The following is a 25,795-nucleotide window of genomic DNA, read 5'->3' as shown; positions in this document are numbered from 1 at the left end:
GTCAGAACAAAAGTACGTTATTTTATTGACTTTGACCAATAACAAGAGAGCTAATGTTTATTGTGGTACAATTTTATATTAAATATGCTGATTGGCTATTAAAAAGAGAATTTCAGTTGTGACAATAATTTTTAGGGGATTTCAGGAATTTCTCTAGCCGTTAGCCAATCAGCGTGCTGATATATTGTCACCTGATCATGCAATTGCGCATGATCAGAAATTTGTTAAATCATTGTTCATTTCCGGAGCGGGTAGAAGATACACTTCGTTTCGTCTATGAAAAGTTTGAAAAGAATCAAAGAAAATAAAATCTTTTGAGGCCTTCATCGCATGTTTCATTGCAGCGGATTGCATCTTTACAGCCTGCAGCGCGTTATTTTGCTCATGTTTGATACAGGACGACGATATTATAAGTAAATATTACTTTGATTTTCTAAGTTCTCGAATTCGTATAGTTTCACAAAATGGCCCTTTATTAATTTTTCTTGTTTCTTCATTATTTCAGGGTAAGTGTCGAGAAATACCTTAGAAAATGATTCTCATAGAAGCTTCTTCGTAATCTAACGAGGTAATTATGGAATTAAACGGTTAAAGCGTCACAGATATTCGTCCATATATGGACTATTAGACAAAATATGCATAAATTTGAACTTGATTTCTACATCAAATAATTATTGTGATCACATTTTTTAAGGTTTTACGTGTTTTCAACATTAATACTGCATATGAAACAATATATTTGTGTTAATTCATTACTTTTATCTATTTATATTATTTATTAAAATATTTCAAATTTTTACGTTTACTACGAATGGCTTACAATTGTCTAAAATTAACATATTGTGATAAATATGTATTTTGCAAATATGAATCTTGCACACAACATATTGCAAGTATCTTATAAAAAGATCATTATAACACGCATATATATAATGCGTATAATTACTATTGTATCAGTTAATATTAGATCCGCTTTCGTATATTTGGAACGGATCGGAATCTTCTTTCCACTGTTATTTTCTACATACATCTATATTATATTTTATATACATATGTATGCACACAGAATATACATGCACACACGCCTGTAGTGCGCCTAGTGCACTTGGTCAATTTCTACATGCTCAGTTGACGAGCTATAATGCAAAGTGCTAACTGAAAATTCTCATTGACCCATCTTATTATTATACATTTTTTACGTTTATCAATTTTTTAAATACATTTTACGATAAATTCACGCGCATTTTTGCGCGATTTGCGATCGATCGGTACGATATTTTGAGTCGGGAGTTTGTGGCAGAAGCGCACGCCGCCGGCCTCCGCCCGGAAGTCAGCTCTGACGTAGGTAGACCCAAGAAGCGTACGCTTCCATATTCTCGAGCATCAGGACGAGAGTAGAGCACGTGCTACGTTGCCGGTCCCCGCGCACACGACACGCGTCGCTCGTGCGAAAAATTGTGTAAGATTTTTTCGCCAAAAAACCTTCCTGCTTTATTGCGCTCTTGCGTCGATCATTGTTTGTGCACAACAGAGGTTAAAATATGAATGCCGAGAAGCTTAAGAAACTTCAGGCCCAAGTGCGAATCGGCGGCAAAGGTACACCCCGACGCAAGAAGAAGGTAGGTGCCGTATTATGTTATGTATTATGTAGGAATTTAGCTCGTTTTTTACCTTATCTCTTCATCATTCCAACGCAATCTTAATTTGTCGTTGTCACTAACACGCGTGTCGCCACATAGATTATTCTGATCTAAGTGAATAGTACGCGCGTGATATTGCAGAATTTCTATTTTAAGGACAACGAATGCAAATTAGTTATCTCCGTTTTTGTATATTACTTTGTTTTGCCCTGCATTTCTTGCTAATGTCACAAGAATTTGTTCAACAGAACTGTTGTGATAGCTTTTTTGACAATAGACTTCTAATTCATGTAGAAGTTAACAAACATAACATGTAGAAGTTAATAAACATTAACAAAATAACTTTATTTATTTATTGGAATATTCGTATTACATGGAATATCACAAAATGTACTGAAATGGCAGAAAATTATATTTGCATACTTTACAGTTAAATAACGCACTAACATTTTCTTTAAAGTGTTATAGAAGTTTGGACATTATTATTTTTATGTTCCTGTCATTTCTGACTTTCTCAGGTTGTGCACGCAACTGCAGCCACAGATGACAAAAAGTTACAGAGTTGTCTAAAGAAGCTTTCTGTAAATACAATTCCCGGTATAGAAGAGGTTAATATGATCAAAGATGATGGCACAGTGATTCACTTTAACAATCCAAAAGCACAAGCCAGTCTTTCTGCTAATACATTTGCCATCACTGGTCATGGTGAAAATAAACAAATAACAGAGATGTTGCCGGGAATTCTGAGCCAACTTGGCCCAGAGGGTCTGACACAGCTTAAACGATTAGCGAGTACAGTTGCCGGCAGCGCTGTTGGTAAAGCTACTTTGGAAGAGGATGATGAGGTGCCTGACTTAGTCGAGAACTTTGATGAAGCTAGCAAAGAAGAGGTACAAGTATAATAAAAATATTTAAGAAAAGTTTCTATAAATGTTTATATTATTACACAAATTATTATGTTCTCGTAAATTTTATTATTTTAAATCAATATAATTTGCAAAATATTAAATTCTATCTGCATTAAATATTATTATCTTTTGCATTGAATTTGTATATAATTTTGTACAAAAGTTGCTTATGTGAATTATAGATAATATTTGAATCAAATTATCTAAAACATATTTACATATAAATTATTGAAATATTTAAATTGTGAGTGTATTAAATTTATAATTGTACATATAATTTATAAATGTATGTTTATATAGCAATTATTACATATTATTGTTGGTTTATGAAACTAAATACTTTTACCATTGAAATAATATTATCAAAACACAGTACACATTTACTATTTGATATTTTGTGACTTATATTTTGTATATATATTTATAAATTACACATATACATTATACATATATATATATATATATTAATGTTTATCACATTTATATGTATATGTATATATTTATATATTTGCATGCATATATAAATATATATACATATATTAATTATTTGTGTATATAATATATAATTATTCAAACATTCAGAGAAAAGTTAAAAATTACATCTTGTTAACAAGTTAAAATGATAAGTAATAAACAAAAATTATTTTACATACACAATTTATAAATTTATAAATTAATTATAAAATAAGTAGAATAGAAATAAGATAAGACAATAAAATAAGATAGTTATTTTGTTGCTAGAGAATATGTTGAAATATATAAATTTGAATGAAATACTTTAAGGTTGCTCCAAAGAAGGATTTAGATGAAAATGATAAACCTAATGGCGACAAGAAAGATGCCATTATCATTGAAGAGAAGAAAGAAGCTCCATTAGCTACGCCTGAGGCTTAAGAAAGGATGTCGAGGTAATGAATCAATAAATATATACGGATGTTTTTGATATTTTTATCGTATTGTAATGAATAATAAACACAATATGTAATCTAATAATGTAAGAATAAAATAAAATGTAATCTATGACTTTGCTTTTTTTTCCAGATATTTCATATAATGAAATAGGTGTGTAATTGACGAGTCAAAAGAAGTGTGAATTGTAAAAGCAATGCATAAACGAAGCATAACTATGCACACGTTATAAATACTTGACATACACATATGATACTTGCTAATATAAGTAACAGTTGATAAGAAATAAAAAGCTGTTACAAAAATCAAAAAAATATTCCCCATCAAGATTTTTTTTATTTTGGTGCAATTATTAAAGATAGTTTTTGAATTAGCAAAAATACTCTTTAAGTCTGTATCAGATTACATATTGGAATTCAGTTAATACTTCTTAATACTGACTCGTTTTCTATTGACCTGGATGACCCAATTTTTAATTCACAATTCTCAATCTCCAATGTACAATCTGATATGAGCTTCACTCGCCAGTTAATATCGTGTGACGCTTTAAACGTTTAAAATGTCTAACTGCACTTGGGCATTGAGTTCAAGATTATAGAATTGTAACAGAGAACTAATGTGTTATGAAATTTATTATTAATGCATAAATAGAAATGCTTCTTTTCCTTAGAAATTACATTGAATTTTACATAATTATGTAATTACATTGAGAGAACCTTTATTTTATCCTAATCAAATGTAATATCTATTAGTGGCACACAGAAATATGTCAAGGAGAAATATATAAAACATTTAATCTAATTTGTAATGTTATGCAGAATGTCTCACTTTTACCATACTTTTGCTCGCAAACATTTTAACGAGTTTGAAGTATGTTTTTCTTACAAATTTTTTTCTGCACTTTAAAGATTTTAATATCTTGTTGATTATTTGCATTGAGTTGACTGATTTATCTTGGGTGATATCTATAATGTGAATAAAGTAATACAATCTAATTCTGGCCCTAATATATAGATTACAAAAATCAGTATGAAAGGGGGGCTTATGTCAGATGTTCACACAAATTTGTCTTTATTTATGTATATTGAAAACAAACGTTTCGATCATTGATGTGATTCTCTTCAGTATTTTTAACACCAATCTTTTTAAATTTAAAATTTTTATGTTTCTGCCTATTATACATATATGTACATAATAAAATTTGAAGACAGCGAACAACACAGTAAAGTAGACTCACAGGCTAGAATATACTCACACGGAAGAGAATCGAATCTGTTGACCAAAACGTTTAACAAAACACATAAAAGATATATTTATGCGAACATTTCGTCTTACAGTCAATATTCTCGCATAATCCAATTATACATTACATATGTATATGTTTTTCTTTGACAATTATATTATGAATATCGTAAATCTTGACATATATTTACGACATATATATGATGCTGTAAGCCTCTTTTTTTTATGTCTATATTTTATTGATGAGTGTACGTCCTGGATTTGTTCTTTAGATTGTTATCCATTTCAAAGTTAGAAGATCCATTATTTTAAGTCAAAGATTGTTTTACAGATATTTGTCAATAGATATTCAATAGAATTAACTGTATTATTATTATGATAGTTTGTAAAACTTGATTTTCGTTACTTGTTTCAATTACTGTAAACAAATTAATTTACTTTGAAATGTATTATGAAATATTTGATGTTGTCATTTCACTAGTTATTAATTTTTTAGCGGTAAACTTTGTGGATTTATATCCAATATTATACTTAAGTCAATGTTCTGACTGTCTGTAGGCTTGTCAGTAGGCAATTGATTTATTCGCTTACTCTCTGTATGTGAGATACTTTCCTACAGTTGATTGAGAAAAAAAACAGGAATTGATTCTGTGTAAGAAGAGAAGATCAAAGGAAAAGAATTTTGTACAAACATAACGAATTATTTCTATTATGTCTAACAGAAACTTACAAATTACAGCACATATTGTCAGATCTATGCATGAAGGTTGATTAATAAGTTCTCTAAAGTTCTCTATTTTATGCACACTTTTATCGATAAGTTATACAATAAATGAAATGATTATTAAAATACGTTACTCTGATTATTTGTGCCATCTTGATATGATCTGGCTCTTGATTTCAACAAATTACAGACAATATCCTATATTTTGCTGCGTCGTCTTGTAAAATATTTTTTTAACAACCAAAACAAAGGAAAATCTAAAGGATCGATCTCAGCTATAAGTGGAATAATTCAAAATTTACCATTGAAAAGGTTGCAGAAAGTCCACTGTTTGACATGCAATACACATCAGAAAAGCCAAGTTCATATTATTACAGAAAATTTTAATTCCATTTCAAAATATATATACACACGCTTGTGAAAACTATGTTGAAAAATAGTAAGAGTAATGTATTTTAATATTATTATTGGATTTAGTGCATAACTTATCAATAAAAATGTGTATAAAATAGGGAATCCGACTTATTAGTCAACCTTTGTGTACATTTATATGATCTGATGAAGCTTTTACGAAAAGTATATAAATATAAAATATAAGATATTTTAAAGAATATATATTTATGTATATAAATAAAATATACAAAGAACACTTGATTCACTGGAAAATTTTTTTAAATTTTGTCAAATATTAAGATTTATTATTAATTATTAAAAAAATTTTTTGTAGAAATTTTATTATCTCATACATGTATTTAATTCTATAACTGTTCATTTTTTAAGTTTTAACAAGTTCAACTTTTAATGAAATAATTCACGTTTTATTAAAACTAAAATTATTAAAACAATTTATGGCATATTAATAACTGTAGAGTTAAATTTTTATGTTGAAATGTATCAAATGTGCATAAATCTGACAACATTTACTGGAGGCCAAAGGCTCTTTCTACAACTATAGCAAATATTGAAAGTGTTTGCCATGTTTTCTCAAGATTCTTTTATTGATACTTGTTCTAATCATATTAAATATCATCAAAGATGAATTATTAACTAATGCTGATGATCTCAAAATCAAACAGTTTAATGAAGAAGCATAAATAATTTAATAAAAGTTTACATGAGATAGATATAATTGTATACTTTTTCAAGAATTTTTGAGTTCAAGAGATTCTTCCATTTCTATTCTAAATAGGAGCAATATTAATGCTCACGTTGATAAATAATATTAGATATGACATATATTTTCATCCTAAATATTGAAAAATCGATTGCATATTTATGAAAAATTAAACGAGGGAAAGAAAATATAGTCGAATGTTTTACATGAAAAAATAATGAAAAGACACTTTGAATGAAACACGAGAATTTAAATAGAAAAATAGGGCGAGCAATAGTCGACGGCATAATTAAAACACTTCTGTTTTAATTGATAAAATCTATAACTATGCAAAAACGTGCAGTTTTAGTAACAGTCAGCTTCCAGTTCAGAAAATGGAACGTAATATTTTGTAATATAATTATTTTATCCTAAGATAAATTTATTTATTGGAAGCACACAGTTTTCTATTCAAACAGATCGTGTTTTCCGATATAATCGCAATCTTTCGCTCGAAGTCGATGTTTATATTTTTATTTATATGCTAAATCTGTAAGAACCATGTAACACGAAAAATATAGTAATAAGCCTCACATATTTTGGTACACTTTTCTATTTCAACATATTTTAATATGTAAATTTTACTAATTGAATTTTTATTAATAAGAACGAATAAGCCTCTATGATAATCCACCGAATAAAAAACTGTCTGAGCTTTAAATCGCAAACCGTAATCACAAAATCTCCAATTAACGTAAATTAATTTTTTAAACTGTTTGCTGCTTAAATATAGAAATAATGAGAAGAATATTAATTAGAAGATGTTTATACTAATTGGATTGGGATAAAAGTGAAATTAAGTGGCAAAAAAATACTAGATGATTCTTTTGTTCAGTCATGATATTTATTTTAGAATGTTCGTAGTTTCGCCCGTCGATTCATGACTATGCGCTAGCACACGATTTTGAGTTCGAGGTCATACATAAAAAGTTTACAATCTACTATGTACAGAGTGGAGAGTTGCGTTGCGCCAGAGAGTTACATTTATTATACGATTCGTTTAGACTTCAATCTAAGAAGAAAAAAAATAATCGATTGTGTTACGCGCAAGGTACCGTCTCTTTCGTTCCGCTTGTGTTAAAAAACTAAAAGCCTCTGTTATAGTCTCTGAAGCGAAAAAATAACGAAATCACTCTAGTATCAAAAATACCTCGATAAAATTATGTATATATTTTTATTGTGTAGAGAATTTTCACGTCTCGTGGATATCGCCGAACCTTTGGGATAAAACTCATTTTGAAGGTGCGTCGTTATGTTGCTCATTATTAGCATTAATAATGATTGTTAATTTATTATTAACCATATACGAAGGGTCCCTCCTTGTCTCTAAGTCAAATTCTAATGATACGTTGATAAATTTAAAGATTTCTTTTTTACGGGAAAAATATAGAAAAAGATGTAATTAAAAGACACTCAACAATTAAAGTCATACGATTAATTGATAATAAATAATAACAATAATAAATACACATAATAAATTAATAAATTATATATTATTTTTAACATTTATATACAAAATTCAAAGATTCTCATATATTAAAGTTCAATGTATAATAATTAAGAGATTAATGATAATCCATTAAACTTTTTTGTTAAGGAACATACAATTCATTAAAGAATCTATATATTAAAATTGCACTCCGCGTGTAACGCGATTTTATTATCATTTTATTATTCCGATTCTAAAAATCATTCGACGCGCCGATCAATGAATTTTGTTGTAGCTTGTCGTTGATGAATTACATATGAAAACGACTTAATGTAAATTCTTGAAAAACGATCCAGTAACATTGTATCATTCTATTGTAACATTTAAATCTTTTTTTTTTGTAGAGTATTCTCTTCGTTTAAAAGTACGCTTACGCGCATGGAAAATTTATCAGAGAATTTCGAGTCGCTGCAAAGATGAGGTCTAGAGATTACGCACCGCAATTCGCATTAACACATTCGTCTGTATTCTCACCGCATGTTTAGCACCAAATATTTACTTATTTTAATGGAAAAACCTTTAAAGTAAAAGAAAAAGGTGTATGAGTTATTAATACAATTGACAATAATGAAAGCTGTCTTATAATTGCGTTTAATTGTTAGGATTTAATAACGCCGTTGTTTCCTTCGACTTTCGTGAACTCTGCGTGTTTCATAAGAAACGCATTTGATATGTATATAAATAGCTACTGTATTAATTTCTCTGATTTGCTACTTTATGCTTAATTCTTAAGTTTTTATTTAATATCCACAAACGCGGATTTAAATATGTTTCGAGTGGTGAACGAGCTCACGAAAATCGAATTTAAACGTTTCGCTTTGGTCGAGAACGTTTAGAATCTTACGTTCATATTTAATAGTTAATATACATTGATTTAGTGCTAAACGGAAGGTACGAATACGGACCTTGTCGAAAGACGCTCGCTTTGTCTTTCGACGTGTTAATACGTTTATACATTTATTCTCCTAAACATCGTATTGGCTAGATGACGACATCAATGATGTATCTTGCATTTATATATAGTGTGACACTCTATTTGCGTAACGAGCTTTTAGAGGAAACATATCACGCGTTTATTATTTCCCCATGCATCTCGTTCGCCGAAACCTTGTAACGTTCGCAATGATTGTACACATACGTTTCTTTGACAATGATGACGCTACAACGTTATGAATTATATACATCGAACATTTCGTTTTTTTAGTGGACAAATAAATCCTCCCCCGTGATATCGCGCGTGTCTCGCATGCATATACAGACTTTCGCTACCCTTTTTTTTTTTGTCGGTCGATCCCTTAATCGTATTAAGCCCTTTCGTGCGATGTAGTTTTACCGCGCTGCGCTTTTCCGCGTTTTTCTTTTCGATTTTCCGCCTGAAAACAAAACGAGCAATGGATGACGAAAGCTCGTTATTGTACCATGAAGATTTATCACATTCGCGTCCGCGCTAATTAATGCGCGATTGATATAAATCGTTTGCTATTGTGAGTTTTGGATAAATGATTCCGTTTCACGCGGCGAACTGTTCTTGCCTTTTTTTTTTAAACATGCCATATTTTCAGTGTAAATTCGTACATCATTTCTGTAAATTAATTCTGATTAAATATAATTTCATTATTCAAGTTTAAATGCAAAATTAAATTTAACTAAAATTAATCAGAATTAATTTCTAGAATCCGTAGGACTTTATAGAAAAATTAAGTTTAGACTGCTTACTGTTTGGTTCGGCAAGAATTAAGGGCTCCACCGACACAAATCTTCCAAAATTGATGATAATTCCATACTTCTTCGATACTCTGATTCTTTAATACATTTTTGATTTACGTTACATACAAATAGGTCGTTTAATAAACATTTAGGATTGTCTAGCTAGTGATAAGTCCTCTTCACATGACTGGAAATGACGTCGCTTTAATGAGCAATGGAAGGTGTAGTATATATTATGCTCGGAATGTGGTTTATATGATTAAAATTATCTCATCTATTGCCGTTAGTTGGAAAGATTTACTTTAGCACCAAGTATTACGATTTTACAATACCTATTATTATTTATATTTATATTTCATGATGGAACATTGCTGTGTAGAGAAATACATACGCATTGTATACGTTCACTCATGAAATTTATCAAATGTTTTTAAAATTCCATACAATTTTTTAATCTAATAAGAAGATTATATAAAAATAAATCTTTACAGTTTTTATGATTAAAAGAATTAAAAATAAATTGTAAAAATGTATTTAAAAATATGATTAAATGATACATTATTATATTTTAATAATTAAATATATTTTTAAAACAGTGCATATCTAATTAATATTTTGAAATTTTAAAAACATTTGATCAATTTCGCAAGTTGTATTGTAAATACTGTGTTTTTTTTCAAAAGTCTCGAAAGATTAGTCGATTCCCTCATTTTCTAAATAATTTTAATTATTTACGCTGAAAATAAAATTTAACACGTTGACCGCCAACACCTGAACTGATGAATCTTAAGCCAATGAAAAATATTTTTATGTAATCATAGAGATTTCTAATTAATTCTAATCTAATATCTATCTTTTGTTATATTGGTATAAAAAAATTGTTGTTGAAACGTTCTTAGAAATACAATTTCGCCCAGTTATATTAATGTTATATTAATATTATTCGACAGATAATATGTTAAAACCGAAAACATTGAGATAGTTTCCACAATATGTATGTAAAGACTATGAAAATGAGAGAGTTAGGACAAGCTTCCGCGCGCTCTGATAGACCCATCGCGAAACGATCCTACTTCGATCGACCGCGCAGAATTTTGATAGTGTCATCTCGTTATCTCTTTCGGTACACTCTAAAACCATCCTTCGTTCTATCCTGCGGCCCGTGCAATTTCGATATTGGCCTTGGCTTATCCGGCGATCTGGCGAGGCGATTATCGCAGTGAAACACTCGCGTGCTGCACGATCGTGATTACGCGAGTCTCGAAATTTATCGTGAGCCAACTGGCTCGCGAGGCAAGCGGGAGACGTTCGACCTGAGATTTTGCGTCGGATTTCAGGACTTGATTCGACCCCAATCAAAATCAAACTAGCTCTAACTACTCCTAATGTCTTGCAAATTTCATTGCTGCCGTCTTGCTTACACGCAAAGTCCGCCCGCCGCCGCACTATCCATCCACCAAAGTACACAGATATACGCACCACGCACACAAACGCACACACACATAAACACACACACACACACACAATACAACACACATTTGTTACGGTGCATGCTCTTCGACGCGAGTTACCTCGTACCGAAGTATAATGCATCTCGAGCGTTCGCTTCGGCACCTTGTCGCTCCGCATAACTTGGATCAATGTTTTCAAAGGAATCCACTGTCCCCGCGTATCTCCTTCACCCCCTCGCCAACAGCCTCGATGAATCGGTTGCAGTCCCAAAATAGGGTAAACACAGTACAGCGTGATAGGCTTTTCGGGGCGTCCTATTGTTTGAAACGCGAACAGGTATCGAGCCGATTTTCTCATTTTTCAATGAATAGACTTGTTAACTTTAACTACCGGGTTGTTTGAGAGAAACATATATATGATGAATGAAAAAGGTATTTGCACACCTCACATCTTTTTAGAATAATTTTACATCAGAAAGAAAAATATATTGTGCTGCAAAAAATATATATATATATATACACGTATATATATACTCTTTTTTCGCAGAATTATACTAGTTATATTTATATTAATATATAAATATTAAATAGAACAAGTAAAGTATACTCTCCATAATATATATATTTTCTCTGTATAACAACATAAAAATATATATATTTCTCTATAACAGATATATTATTAATTAAAAGAGAACGCACATCACTCTTAGCAGCAACATTTCCTTTGTGTAAAATTGTTCCGTAGAAGATGGAAATGTGCAAGTACTTTTTTAATCTACTATATATATATATATATATATGTTTACGATGTTTCCGCCGTTATACAGTGTAAGCTTTAATTTTACAAATAATTAAAATTTACTTGAAAATTTTAAGTAAATAAAATAGACAAATAATTACAATAAAAATAGCACGATTTTCGATGGTTTGGTATGATATTCATATCTCGGAACTTACTTATGAAATAACGAAGAACGATAAGGAACGTGTCTAATCTATTTCGAGATCAGACAGCGAGCGATTTAATTTTCTAATCATATCTTTTTGATTAGCACGTGAATTCTAAATTAATGACGTTTCGTGAATTTGTCGTCTGTTCCCTCGTGGGATAACTTCCGGAAACAAGCAAGCGAAACACGCAATTACTTTGAATTCCCAATTGCTTTTGATTTCTTTAATGTTGATCCGCTTCGTTGGATACGTTTAAAGGCCGGAAAGAAATTTCCGAGAAAATGCGATCTCACTTCTGTGTATGTACCGTTCTTTCTTCGGGAACAATTTATGATTGTTGACGCTGCTCGATTGCTCTCACCGTAAAACATTGAACGTTCGTCCGTTTAACGAAATCAAAAGATCACAAAGGAATCAGAAGGAAATACATTAGTGGCTTTGTTCGGACAGCTTCAGCCACTCGATATACTGCCTATAATAGTAGTAACCGATTGCATTTTCCGAGTCAGCGGTCAGATTGATTGCAATAAACGATCGCAAACTTGGGAAGAAGAAAATGCGCATTCTTCCGCGATGCAAAGTTTTAATGCTACTCCTCCGCAATGCTTTTATTTCGCCGGACAGCGACGTGACGAATGTATAGAGAAACACACACACAAGCTCTTTATTCTCTCTCTCTCTCTCCCTCTCGCTCTGTCTGTTTCTCTCGTTCCGACACGCCGAAGTCCGAAGCTTCGATTATCGACGTCAGCAACGCGATGACAATGTAGAAAATTCAATCTCGCTCGCTGTCGCCGTCTCGTTGGCGTCTCCGTGGAGAATAAAATCCGAGTCGTAGAACACGTTTCCCCTGTGTCCTTTCTTCTCTATCCCGCCCCCTTTCTTTTCTGATTGTCTTGTACAACGCAATTGTTTGCACGATCGTTTTGTCTGCATTCAAGTTGCGCGATATTTATACAAGTCAATCAACTTCCTCATTTCTCGCTGGCTTTGCTCTCTAAAAATTGCCTTATACATGCTGTTGATTGATTATTTTATTTTTTTCTTGCTTAATTTAGTTGATTCAATAAATTTTCAGTAGATATAAGCTCAACTCACACCGACAATTTGTTTTAATTCGAGAGAAAATAAAATATAAAATATTTTTTTAAATTTGCGTCACAATAATTGTTATCATTCTATCAATTTGATCTGTAAAATTAAACTGTCCCAAAATTAAAATCATTTAATTGAAAAATAAATAAACAATTAGAACAACGCAAATAAAATTTTCATGTTTGACATTTGACATCGATATGTTTTGCTGCCGAAATTTATGTGGGATTATTACAGCTGGTGATTCGCACAACCGTTACATTTACGATTTCTACATCATAAATCTTTATTGCTCCGTGAATGTGTTCCCGATGATAATTCCGATCTATCGCACGTCACCTTTTTTCCCGAGATATAACAATTTCTTGCGTGACGATTAATTTTCACGATTTATTGCGCGCTATTCACCACCCGCCGTGCTCGTGTCTGCCTGACCTTAACGATCTTTTTTCTCCCGCCAAGGTGAGAACAGCTGATTTCGACGATCGAACAGCTGCACATTACATTGTAATTATCCGCAATTTGAGAACCCGAAAAAGCGATCTTATCTCGTTTCGCATGTCTCAATTTTTTTTCCGAATGAATTTCGTGATTCGTGTATCTCATGATTACCTGTAATTTTAATCAAAGTTACACGCAAAATCCGCTTTAATTGATCTATAATTCCCAACAGAATGGCACGGAATACAAAATCATAATATGCGATACGGATGCAAAGCACGTATCAAAATACAGACATATCATAATATATGGCGTGTAAAATCATATATCTCGAATTCTGTGTTGCGATCGTCCAAAATACGTTCAACTAAACAGCTAAAGTCTTTCTTCTTTCATTCTTCCATTATGCAATGTATTTAATTCATAGACGGTGACAACTATTCAAACATTTTTTAATTAAATAACTTACACAATGCAAAGGATTTAAATCTTTCTTTTTTTATATATGCAATGTCATTATTATTCTTTATATATAAAAAAAAAGAAAATTTAAATAATTATCTTATTACGAGCTGTCCACAACTTTATAATATATATAATCGCAAGTTTTAAAAAGTTTAGATTCAAGATAATTTGAAAATAAGCTCTTGAATTATCCTTGGCGAATAAAGCCGAGTTAGTCGAGCCAAGTTCTCGATAATGAGATCGGAAATACTTCTTTCGTGACTGAAAATTGCTCTTTGACCTTTAGCGGTATCAGTTCGTACGTGAATCTCGAGTTTATCAGCGCAACTGATCGCACAGTTGCTGTCTCTTTTTTTTCTCTCTCTCTCTCTCTCTCGGTTGGTCTCTTATCGGTGTTGGGATCACAGACGGTCCAGCACCGTAGATCCGATCACAGGAGAATCTCCCGAGAGACATTCCCGCGCGATTCGCTCGTTACACGGTCGAAGGATGAAAATCGTCCTGTCGTCGACGTTTTGAAACGACAACGCGCGGTATCGGCACCGCGATCTTCATTGATCGCGATCGATCATAAGAGGATCTCGTTGGGCGCGCCGGCGAGGCCGATGGCGACGTGGAGGGGCTCGATGCAGCACGATGACGGCGGTCTCCGTCGGATATTACGGTCCTCGACGTGCGAGGAACGTTCCTCGGATCATAGGAAGCTTTCGTTGGGCGCGCTGGCGACGTCGACCGATTCGACGATGCCCTGATTGCTGTCGTCGTAATGTTCCGCGCTCTCGGCGCTCTCCGCGCCGCCGTAACCGCCGCCGGCGCCCGCTTTGATCTCGTAGTTATTAACCGGATCGCCGTATTGGCTCTGATAGAACTCCTCGCGCATCATGTGATTGAGATTGCCGCAACGGAAGAAGAGTATCTCGCGGAACGGCTTTCGGAAGTCCTTGTTGAGGATCGCGTAGATAATCGGATTCAGCAGGCTGTTGCAGTAGCCGAGCCAAAGGAAGAAGTCCGACAGGAAGGCCGGGATCGTGTCCGGGTCTCGGAGGAACGGTCTGATCAGCGCGAGAACGAAGAACGGTAGCCAGCAACCGATAAACGCGCCCATGATTATGCCCAGGGTGGTGCTGGCCTTCCGCTCCTTCGCCAGGTGGAAGCGCAGTTTCTTCTGATGCGGCGAATTGGTGACGCTGCACGTGCTATTCAGGTGGTTGCGTACGAGCGTCGTTGTCGTTATCTGCTTCGCCGTCGACGACGTCATCGACGGCGTCGTCGCCGTCGACAGCACCGGCTTCTCTATCCTCTGCAGCATCGGGCACTGCGACTCGTTGCTCTTGCGTGGACCGCCGGTGAAGCACCGAACCGCGTGACCGCTGCACTGTAAGAGAAGAAGAATTCAACACGCGTTATTTTTTACAATTGGAATAGAACACGAAAAGGAAATAAATATAAATAGCCTAGTGCGAATTGCGTTTCGGCATGCGGGATGTATTATTCAGAATATTATCTCTGTTCCGTTATATGCTATGCATTGAATCATAAATAATATTTCCGACACAAAAACATTTTTATCTTTTTCTGAACATCCTGCATATATCACTCTGATTCCATCTTATTAATAAATAACTCTTCAGTTATTTAAAGGATTGCATTGTTTACTGTCTCATCATTAGGATTGAGATACTCGATCGAAAAGAGATAGATATTTGTTATCTGCCTGCAAAGTTATTGTTGAATCAACTCAATACGTATTAAAAATAATTTTTTAATTATAATATTATAATAAAATTTCTAGTAAAACAATTCTCTCATATGGTTTAATAATACTACATTATTTAATAATGTGTAATTTGCACAGGTCAGGAATCAAACCACAAACTGCTTTTCTTCAGTCGGAAAGGATTTAAGTAGATGAGCACTATCAAAGGCACGCCGCCGACTATTGCCGCTGGCTGGCTTATTCGATAGCATTCTACTCATTGGACACAATATATTCAAGTATGTATCCAAAATGCATATCCTCACGCATGTAATATATTATATATATATAATGTATATATAAAATAAAAATATATTAATTTTAAGTTAAATTAAATTTAAAAATTACTGATATAATAAACAATTAACAATATAATTATATAGTAATATAATAATTGATAGAATAAGTGATATTAAATATATGAAAAGAGAGAAAAAAAGCACATCATATAAAAACAAATTTTTATAACTATTTTTACAATATGAATATGAATATCAATTTTTGAACCTTTTTAATGTTGAATGGAATAAATAACGTTCCTTGCAAGCGACATTAAATTTTTCAGCGGGTATATATTACACTTAGAATTACACTCAGAAATGATTTTCAATTTCGTTCGTAGTATCTTAATGCATTTCAGTGCACTTTTGCGTGAAAGGGAGCCCGGGTGCGGACTAAGTACTAAAGCATTTTCCAAGCCATTCGCGAAATACTTTCTGCGTGCGAGACATTTCTACACTTGCGAGAACTCCTTTTCAAAAAGGTACTTCTCTCTCTAGAAATTCCCACAAAAGATGCGGTATGGACATACCTGTACCGAATATCGAAGTTAATTCATACGCGAAAAATCATTCTTGGAATGTTGCTCTTGAATTACCTTCAAAGAGCTGAAAATAGTTTTCCTTCGTGAAATACGCACGCGGGCTTCCACCGCGATTCACGACCGTATTTACATAGAACACGATCTTTAGATATTAAGCAAATGAGACCACTGGAGCAACGACCACTTTAACGTAGTGTGGTTGATTGTGGTTGTGCCGAAAGTGCGCGGTTCTTTATGTTTAAATCATCAAGCGTATGCGGTTTCTATTGATTTTCTCATTGAGGAAGAAGGAGGGCCGAGAAATTATTCTATTTGGAGTTACACGACTGTTAGAACACGCCGTTTGTTTTTGTAAGCACCGATGTAAATTCACGACACGCCGCGGCGGAAATGGAGCGACGCGAAGAAGCGTTATATAACTAAGTCAAAATGCAGATGAGTCTTTCCGACCTCAGAAATGTAGATGACACTTAAGGTAATTGAGAAGCGGAAATACTCGCGGTTTTGAAACAGAGAGGGAGGATCGGACAACAAAAAGCTCGGTGATCTGCTCGGATCCTCGATGAGAAGAAATTTCGACTTTTTTTGCAATCGCGTGTTTTTACTATCGATATCGATCGTTCCTCTGGCCCCAATTTTAGGAAATATCTCGCTTCTCTCCGCAGGAAGTTTCGATCAACATATCTTCTCATTTATTTTTCGCTACTAAAAGTTTCTCAAGGCAAAGTGCGATTGCGAATAATTTGCAATAACGATTGCATAAGCTAAAATCGCATTAATTTTGCTAGAAATTAAATTAATTTCTTCTGAATCATTTTAATAGGGGAATAAATTTCGATAGTAAGAATATTTTTAATTTTACAATTTCATATTTTTGTAATATATAATTTTGTAAATAAATTTTAAAGATCAGGTTCTTATCGATCTTTTACTGTCGGCTGGATTTAAATAAATCTGATATTTTTTTTATATTTATTTTATAAATACAAAGTAATTATGGTTAATTAGAAATAAAAAGTTCTTTATAGAAGTTTTTTGTACTTGGAAAAAAACGCGGATTTAAAAAAAAAATGGCAAAGTAGAAGATTTTGTTTGACGAACTTTCTACTTCTTTCATATAATCGCCGTGACTAACTACGTAACTCGGAATTACTGAAATACTTTCGCTCTTAAAAACTCGCCGATTAGAGCAGTTTATTACGAGTGGTGAGCTACTACAGCTCTGCAACGAAACGAGAGTTCACAATTTGTTACAAGGCATCGTTGCCGTATGAATTCGTAATGACCGACACGACAGTTACTTCACTCTGTGTTCCGTTTCAGAACAGTAGTCTTGTCAAGGAGACTCGTTAAATATTTGATTTCAGGTCGTCGTAAAGTAGGCGACTGTCCAGACGGTTCTTGCAAGCGCATTGCTTACACGCGCGAAAGCCTCGCCTTTCACATGTCGCCATCAGCTTTAGATTAATTGTTAAACCAAATTAAATGAAATTTATTAACAGCAATAAAGCTATATAATAACAAACAAAATAAAAGAAATTAAAATATACAATAATCGGAAAATAATTAATAAATTAATTAAACTGCAGCCGTTCTGTAATCATTGTTTTCGATTATACGGCAATTTTCGATTTCGCGAACGATTGTTTCGATTGGAAAAGCATCTGAGAGCGTCCGCGATGACATCTCCTCGTAACAAAAGCGTCGTCTACATGTAGCGAGAGAGGAAAACTACTTGTAGATGAAGAGATAATGTCTTACCACTGTCAAATTATCCGGCTTGTCGGCGCGTACCTTCGATCTCATCTACAACAGACAAGTGTTTTACGAACACTTTCAGACTCAGATCAGAGACACGATGTCCTTTCACTACTATTGCGATATGAGTCAAGATAATGCAATATGGCTGGTAAGGGAAAGGGTTATAGGGAATCATGAATACACCCACGAGATCAACATATGGGCATGCTACGATGGTAGGATCGGATGATTGATGTATAAGCCACTAATTTCGCACTGGTAATCCCCAAAGCTTGCGTAAATTAAATTGGAAATCTGACACGAAATTAGGATAAATCCATTATTGAGCAGTGTATACGCTACGCGCAGTGCGCGCGACGTTTTCGTCGTTGACACGCTCGATTAGATTCCGAAACCCACGTGACACATAATCCCTGACACGGATTTTTAAGTACAAACGGTATTAGTCGGCGAGTGTGAAACGAAGAAGCGTGTTGATGTCGCTCGCTCGAACGTTCCAAACGAGCAAAGAGAGTTTGATTCGGTTACGGGATTTCAATCCGGATATGTTACGCGTGGGAAAGTGTACAGAGTGTTCTACACTCTTGTATTTCCTTCTCTTAAAAAATCGCGAATGTTTTGAATAATTTCAAGGTGATTTTTTTCTTTGCAACAAAGAATATAAAGATATTAATAGATTTTGGTCTTAAGCATTAAAAATGAAAAAAGCTTTTTATGGCGAATAAAGCTTTAGAGATAAAAATTTTCTTTTTTTTAGAAAAAAATGTTAAATTTAGAGAAGAATGTTAAAATTTAGAATTTAGATTCGTAGAATTATGAAATTATAAAAATATAAATTAAAAAAAATTAGAACAAAATTGTAGGAAAAAGTTTACAAAAGACTTTAGAATTTAGAGTTTCGGATGCGGATTTTTACAAAGGAGAAGAATTTTATCTCGCAAATTCCAACTTCAGAGTTTTGTTTACGCACACAAGAAGATCCATGACTCGTTAACATGATACGTGAGTATTTTACGTTACGTCGGTCCATTATCACGAAGCTCTGAGAGAGCGCGCGAGTTGTGACAGCACGGGATGACGATTTTAGTTGATTTTAGAGTGCTCGTGAGAGACAGTGTGACATAACGACGTCATGCACTACGTGATAGATGGTCGTCCGGATAGACTATGGTGCGAGAATCTCGTTGTAAAATTTCAGTGCCGTGGCATATCCTATAAAGCTCGCTTTACCACTCTGATATATACAGCGTATTCGTTTCGCAAGGACAGGTCAATCTTGTCTTATTAGCATTCCGAATTAAAAAGTTTCCGAGGAAAAATTTCTTTCGTTTCTTCGAAATCCATTCGACAAAGCAGCTTGTCTGTAACTTTTTTTTACAGGATCTGTCCTATCTAAAATCGTGAATTGATTAAAGGAGAAATTTTGAAGTAAAGGTGGTAGTACGTAAAAGTTGGAATTGTCGGACAAATTCAACGGACATGTAAAATTAATTAGTGATCCTAAAGCTATATCTATATTTCAAGTAACATATCAAAAGTAATTCTTTTTGTATGCAATGCTAATATTTGTGACAAGATAAACGAACGCGCACAGTTACATTTTGAGAATTCAATTTGAGAGAATATATTTTGTTGACGTGTTTTATCCGCATGTTGTCGGCGTTCGTTCACATTGCAAATTAAGCGACTACGCGTTGTGCTATTCGAAATTCGCGTTTTCCAATAAGCATAGCTAATTAAAGGTCGGGATGTAAATATTATATACACGCGCGTTTCCCTGCATTTGTTAATACATATTACAATGTATTTCCTGTCTCATTTCGTCGCATTTCCTGTTCCAACATATTAAAATTAATCATCGAGGGTACATCGCCGCGCGGGAATGACCAGTCGTTTGGCCGCTGTAATTACAATAAAACGTTTATTAAATTTAAATACGATTCGACAAACTTTTCAATAAACGACAAACGTGTTATCTACTGTGAGTACGTAATACAGAATCTCGCGTCATCGAGAAGCTCGAATAGAGCGAATAATGTATTTCTTGCTATTCCTGGAGATTGATCGAAATTCCATTCTATTTATATTCGTTCGCGTGAAAATTTTTCATTCTTGGTTCAAGTAAAGTTCCTCGAAGAAGGAATTTTTAATCATGCCTTGAACGTTTATGCTATACGTGCATGTTACATAACAATTTTTCTTTGTTTATACTTGATCCGCAATTTATTTTGATTTGTTTGGAATATATTTGACTTTTGAGAAATAAATCGCCATTTTTTATTATTTCTGCGTTATTCATGCTTTAATAATATTTTTTAATAATATTTTATAGAGAAAGATATATTAAGATATTTTTACATTTTATATATACATATAGATATATGTATATAAATATTATTCACACAATGTCTATTTTTAATATATTTTCTAACATATTTTGCATCTTTTGTTTTGTATTAATAAAAATAATTTTATTTCTGACGTTCTATCGTGTTTCTAGTTACAATTTTATTCTATATAAATTATTCGTGACGGATTCGAATAACTGTCCTTATCGATTTAGCAAAAGAATGTACATCCGATTTCCGTCACATAAGATTTTAAATAGAGGATCATGGAGAATATCTATTTGAATATTTGAAAATGTAAAGAATTGAATATCGCACATCGTATTCTCGTGGCTATGCTTTTAGGGCGTCGGAAGAAATTGCGTGAGAGAATAATGGCGTTGTCACTTAACATCAAAGTGATGTAAATCGATGCTTCGCGGCGGGATATAATATATATATATATATAATATATCGATTATATATATGTGATAGAATACCTCTGATGTCTAAAAAGTTTTTACGCCATCTTATATATGTACACCGAGAGATACATATAACTTATTAGTTTTTTATTATATATAAAATTTTTTCTTTTGTTTTCTAAAGAAAAGATATAAGTTATTTATTTATCTTATATTTTATGCAAACATTTAAAAAAAAGTATTTTTATTACGTAATCATTATCAGATAACTTTATCATAAAATTTTATGTGAAAAATATGACGTGAAAATATATAAATCATGCACAAAGAGTATAATTAATAATTACACGTAATGTTAATCACTACAGAAATTGCAAAATGTATAATAAAATTTAATTTATTTTACATTTATAAATAATAAACTGTGACGAGATGTGTTCTCTTGATGCATGTTTCAATGAGGAAGTGTTTTAGAGATATAAATAAAAAAAATATTATAAATAGCACATATTTGAAAGAAACATATATATCTAAATAAACTTTATAAATTTATAGTCGACGTTGCACACCGCTGCACGCCAGAATCTTGTAACGGAAACGGTCATCTCGTTTCAAGAAGAGGCGCTTAATTCTAATTTACGATCATTAAGTGTGTAATTAACAGCCGCCTGTTGACCGCGAGATTTCCCAGCTACCGTGCTCGTCGTGGAGCATAATTTGTCGTACAAACGCGAAACGCTGCCGGCGACGTGCCCGCAGCAGGTGATTATCCGTGAAATCGCGGCAGTCGAAATCTGATCATCCGATCATCGGATCAACAAGCATGAATGTTTGAGACTCTTTTAGCAAACGATATCGAGGCCTAGCCGGGCATTTGCGGGTGACGGGAAACAAATGAAACGCTATTTCGACTGAAAGGCACAAACGATGTGAAGGATATATGCATGCGTACATATTGCATGTGCACCATGGCCTCCTAATGGCCATCCTGCACACCGAATATACGCATCGATCAATAAAGAGCGATTGCCGCCGCAACCTTCCGCACCTCGTGCTCATCGACTATCGACTGCGTACGAACGTACCAGGAACAGAATTTGTTAGAGAGGGAGAGGACGGAGGAGGGAGTAGGGAGAAAGAGAAATGATATCATTCGTCTTAGGGTCGCGTCTATAGTAGCAAACTCCGCGATAACTGCTGCTTAAACGGCCCATTTGTAAGTTATTATTAGTTTGTCTTCGACAAACGAGAAAGAATGCATTCTTCTACATTCTTCTACATTAACCGTTTAGTAGCACATATGCATTATTTTTACTATTTCAAATCTTTTAATATATGTATTAAATTTACATATAATACTTCAACTTTTCTTTTCTAAACATTCTTCTGAAACCTTGAACCTGTGAATTTCTTCTGAATCTTTTAAAGATTCTCATTCATATTGTTAGAAAATAATCCAGACACAAATAACCCAGGTGTGACAATTTGGGTGTCGGAAAAAGATATGTCACAGTATGGTTAATTCTTCAAGTATTATTTAATTATAATTTTGTCCGTCTTATTTTTATTTTATCTAAATTTACATTTTTACATTTAGATTTTTGATTTTATTTTATATAGATGCACCATTTTATTTCTGCTTTTACTTTTATTTTATATGCATTTATATTCTTATATTGAGATTTTTATTTTTATTTTATATAAATGTGCTATTTTATTTTATATGGAGCATTTTTTTAGTGAAGGGGATTACACGTTTTCGTTTGCTATATATCTCTCAGGCAGGCTGATTAGAAATGCGAGTTGGCGAATAGGGGTCGTGTTGTGCGAATTAAAGCGAGGGTTTTACGGTCCTTAGGAGCTACCAGGTGGAAAACGTTTGTTCTCATGCGTAAAATTGTGTTTCGTGCACTTAAGAAGGTTTTGAAAATCACTCGGAAGAGAACGAAGCCGTACTCGTCTGAGGGTGGTTTTCTGTGACTATGAATTGCATTACGTATGAATTACGCTTCTGATATACAGAAGAGTAATGGATTATTTATTGTTATTGTTATTACCTATATCAAAATGTATTCGCGTTTCCGTAAAATACGAGGTGCAAAACATCTAAACGTATCGCACACATACACAATTTTGACAATGAATAATCCAATCAATGAATAATCTATAACTGCCTTCTCGCTTCCTCTAACGAGGGGAAAACCATTATAGTAATAGACCTCGCGTGGCATTAAATGCTGGAGCACCTGCGACAAAGCTCGTATTTTCACCGCGCATTTAGCACCAATGTGACCGCCTGTATGATCCTTCGTTTGATTAATTTAATAGTATTGTGTATTGATAATTTTGTGTGTGTATGTATGTGTGATGAATATATGCAACAATGCAAATATAAGATGGATATTGATTAATTAAAATTAGAACCAATAATAAAAATATAATTGGAACCAATTCCGATTTTTTAATATTATTGTAATAACAATATGGAAATTTTTAACAAAAATTATTTTCGACGGTATCATTATTAATATTCGTATTAATATTATTCAAATTTTTCTGCATTACGTGGAAGTATAAAGTTGGAAGCAATCATAATCGAATTAAATTTCGATATACATATATTGCAATAATTATTTCCACATTAAAATTCATATTTTAATCGAAATTAATATTCATTTAGTATTCTTTGTTTTCATTATTATCTTAATTAATATCTTACTATTAATATCTTGTTTGATATTGTAATTTAATGTTAGCATATAACAGAATTATCACGCGGAGTAAAGAATCTTCGGGCCTGACGTGCGTAAGGCCGGCACTGAGCCAATCACGTGACCCGTTGAATTTTCTAATGCCGATCACTTCATGTCACGCAATCTCAGTGTTTAGATGTGTTGTGACCGTTGCGCGTCCTGTGTACTTTTTGTTCTATCCTAGATTAACTGCGCATACAAGCGAGCGTCGGAACTAGCATCGAATTTAGGGATGAGTGAGTGTCTCTCAATGTAGTAATTCGTTCGCACAGTTGCGATTTATATGTATTTTGGCATTCATAACCGGTGTTCCTTGTACCGCGCTCCGCCATTTTATCGTGTTTATCCAGTTGATTTATTATCCAATATTTATCCATGCGTATTTTATTTATTTTGCAGCATCTACGTTTCATTTACTGTCCAGCATCACAAAGAGCATCGAAGTGATACAAAGCATCGAAAGGAGCATCGAAAAAGAGTATCGAGAGAAGTCTGGAGACAACAATGCCGTTAATTTTAGATACTAGCGTATTAATAAACAGTTGTCCGCGCGATTGTTGCTATAACGCTTATGAGCTGTGGAAGTTCAACATTCGGTAACGTAAACTGCCGGAATCAGTCTGCGAGTGGCATTTCAGGATATACATTAATGTATGATCGGTCGCGAACGCGTTTCCTCAAATCGACAATAATCCCACTCCGTCGGATCGCCGCCCATCGGAAAAGTTTGCTCACGAATATTTTATCGGGAGTGCCCAATCAGTTTACGGACGATCGTTTTATTGTTAATGCATGGGTCAATTCGCTCGATTGAACGCGTTTCTCCGTGGCTAATATTGATCGCGTTTCGCTAGATCGCTGTTCGTCGGAAAAGTTTGTTCTTCAATATTCAGTTGAACATCGGGAGTGCCGAATTAGTTTACGGGCGTTTGTTTTAGTGAGTGCGTGCTAATTTGCACGATTGTGGTCTTCTGTGTTATTTTTTTTTTTTATCGTGAGTGTGATTGTGTCTCGGAAACACATCTGGAACTAAGGAGGAGCATTGAGGCGCATTATCAAGGGAATCGTCGCCGTTTTATCTTGGTGCAATGGTGAGTCTTTATGTACTCTTTTTGTTTAATTTTTAAATCAAAACATTTAGTTTTTGAGACTTAATAATAACATACAATTCGAAGTTTATATAATAAATATATTTTTATTTGTTTCTGGAGACTATAAATTAACTAATAAAATTATTTATGATTAATATATTGTATTATAGATTTTAATTATTTTATTTTATTAGTATTATATCTTACAAAAATATTATACATATAAAGTTTATTTTAAAAACTATAACGCAGTTATTTTATATTTTAAATTGTTTATTTAATATTGTATTTTAATTAATAAAAAGGGCAAAAAGAATTTTACCAATTATATGTTTTGTCAGATATTTTTTAAATGTTTTGATTTAAGAATTAATTATTTTATAAGTATTTCTAGATGAGACAATGAATACAAAATAAATAAATGAAAAAAGAGATATGAGAAATAAAAGAGAGAAACAAAATACGCAGCGCGCATTAATGTTATGATATTTTAAAAAATAAAAATACAATTAATTGATAGAAATTTGTTAAAATTCTGACTAAAATTTAAATTTGATTTAAATTGTCGACGAAAAAAATTAAAAATTTATGCTCTACATTCCACATTTTGAAAATTTCCATACGACAATAGAAATATTGTCACCATTTATAACAGTTACAAAATGCACGCCAAGTATCATAATT

At 33.1% G+C, this 25,795-nt stretch overlaps 2 protein-coding genes across 4 annotated transcripts in view; one reads left to right on the top strand and one right to left on the bottom strand.

The window, feature by feature from the left end:
- The first annotated feature begins 1,317 nt into the window (after nucleotides 1-1,317).
- On the top strand, nucleotides 1,318-7,111 carry bic (bicaudal). Its single transcript, XM_012359996.2, has 4 exons — nucleotides 1,318-1,619; nucleotides 2,159-2,530; nucleotides 3,332-3,456; nucleotides 3,590-7,111. The coding sequence occupies exons 1-3, from the start codon at nucleotides 1,542-1,544 to the stop codon at nucleotides 3,440-3,442; spliced, it is 561 nt and encodes a 186-aa protein (XP_012215419.1). The 5' UTR covers nucleotides 1,318-1,541; the 3' UTR covers nucleotides 3,443-3,456; nucleotides 3,590-7,111.
- A 287-nt stretch (nucleotides 7,112-7,398) lies between these two features.
- Nucleotides 7,399-25,795, bottom strand: part of 5-HT7 (5-hydroxytryptamine receptor 7) — a 99,583-nt gene continuing 81,186 nt past the window's right edge. For 2 of the 3 annotated variants that reach the window (XM_067350309.1, XM_067350310.1), the window contains 2 exons: nucleotides 18,516-18,560; nucleotides 7,399-15,550 (listed from right to left, as the gene is read on the bottom strand). In XM_067350309.1, coding sequence (XP_067206410.1) covers nucleotides 14,870-15,550; nucleotides 18,516-18,560 — 726 coding nt within the window. In that variant the 3' untranslated portion in view covers nucleotides 7,399-14,869. The remainder of the gene's footprint in view (nucleotides 15,551-18,515; nucleotides 18,561-25,795) is intronic. The other variant, XM_012359875.2, reaches the window with a different exon arrangement.

The sequence above is a fragment of the Linepithema humile genome, chromosome 2, assembly GCF_040581485.1.
Source record: "Linepithema humile isolate Giens D197 chromosome 2, Lhum_UNIL_v1.0, whole genome shotgun sequence".
Taxonomy (NCBI): Eukaryota; Metazoa; Arthropoda; class Insecta; order Hymenoptera; family Formicidae; genus Linepithema; species Linepithema humile.
Note: the sequence above shows the minus strand (reverse complement) of the source record. Positions and strands in the feature narration are given on the sequence as shown.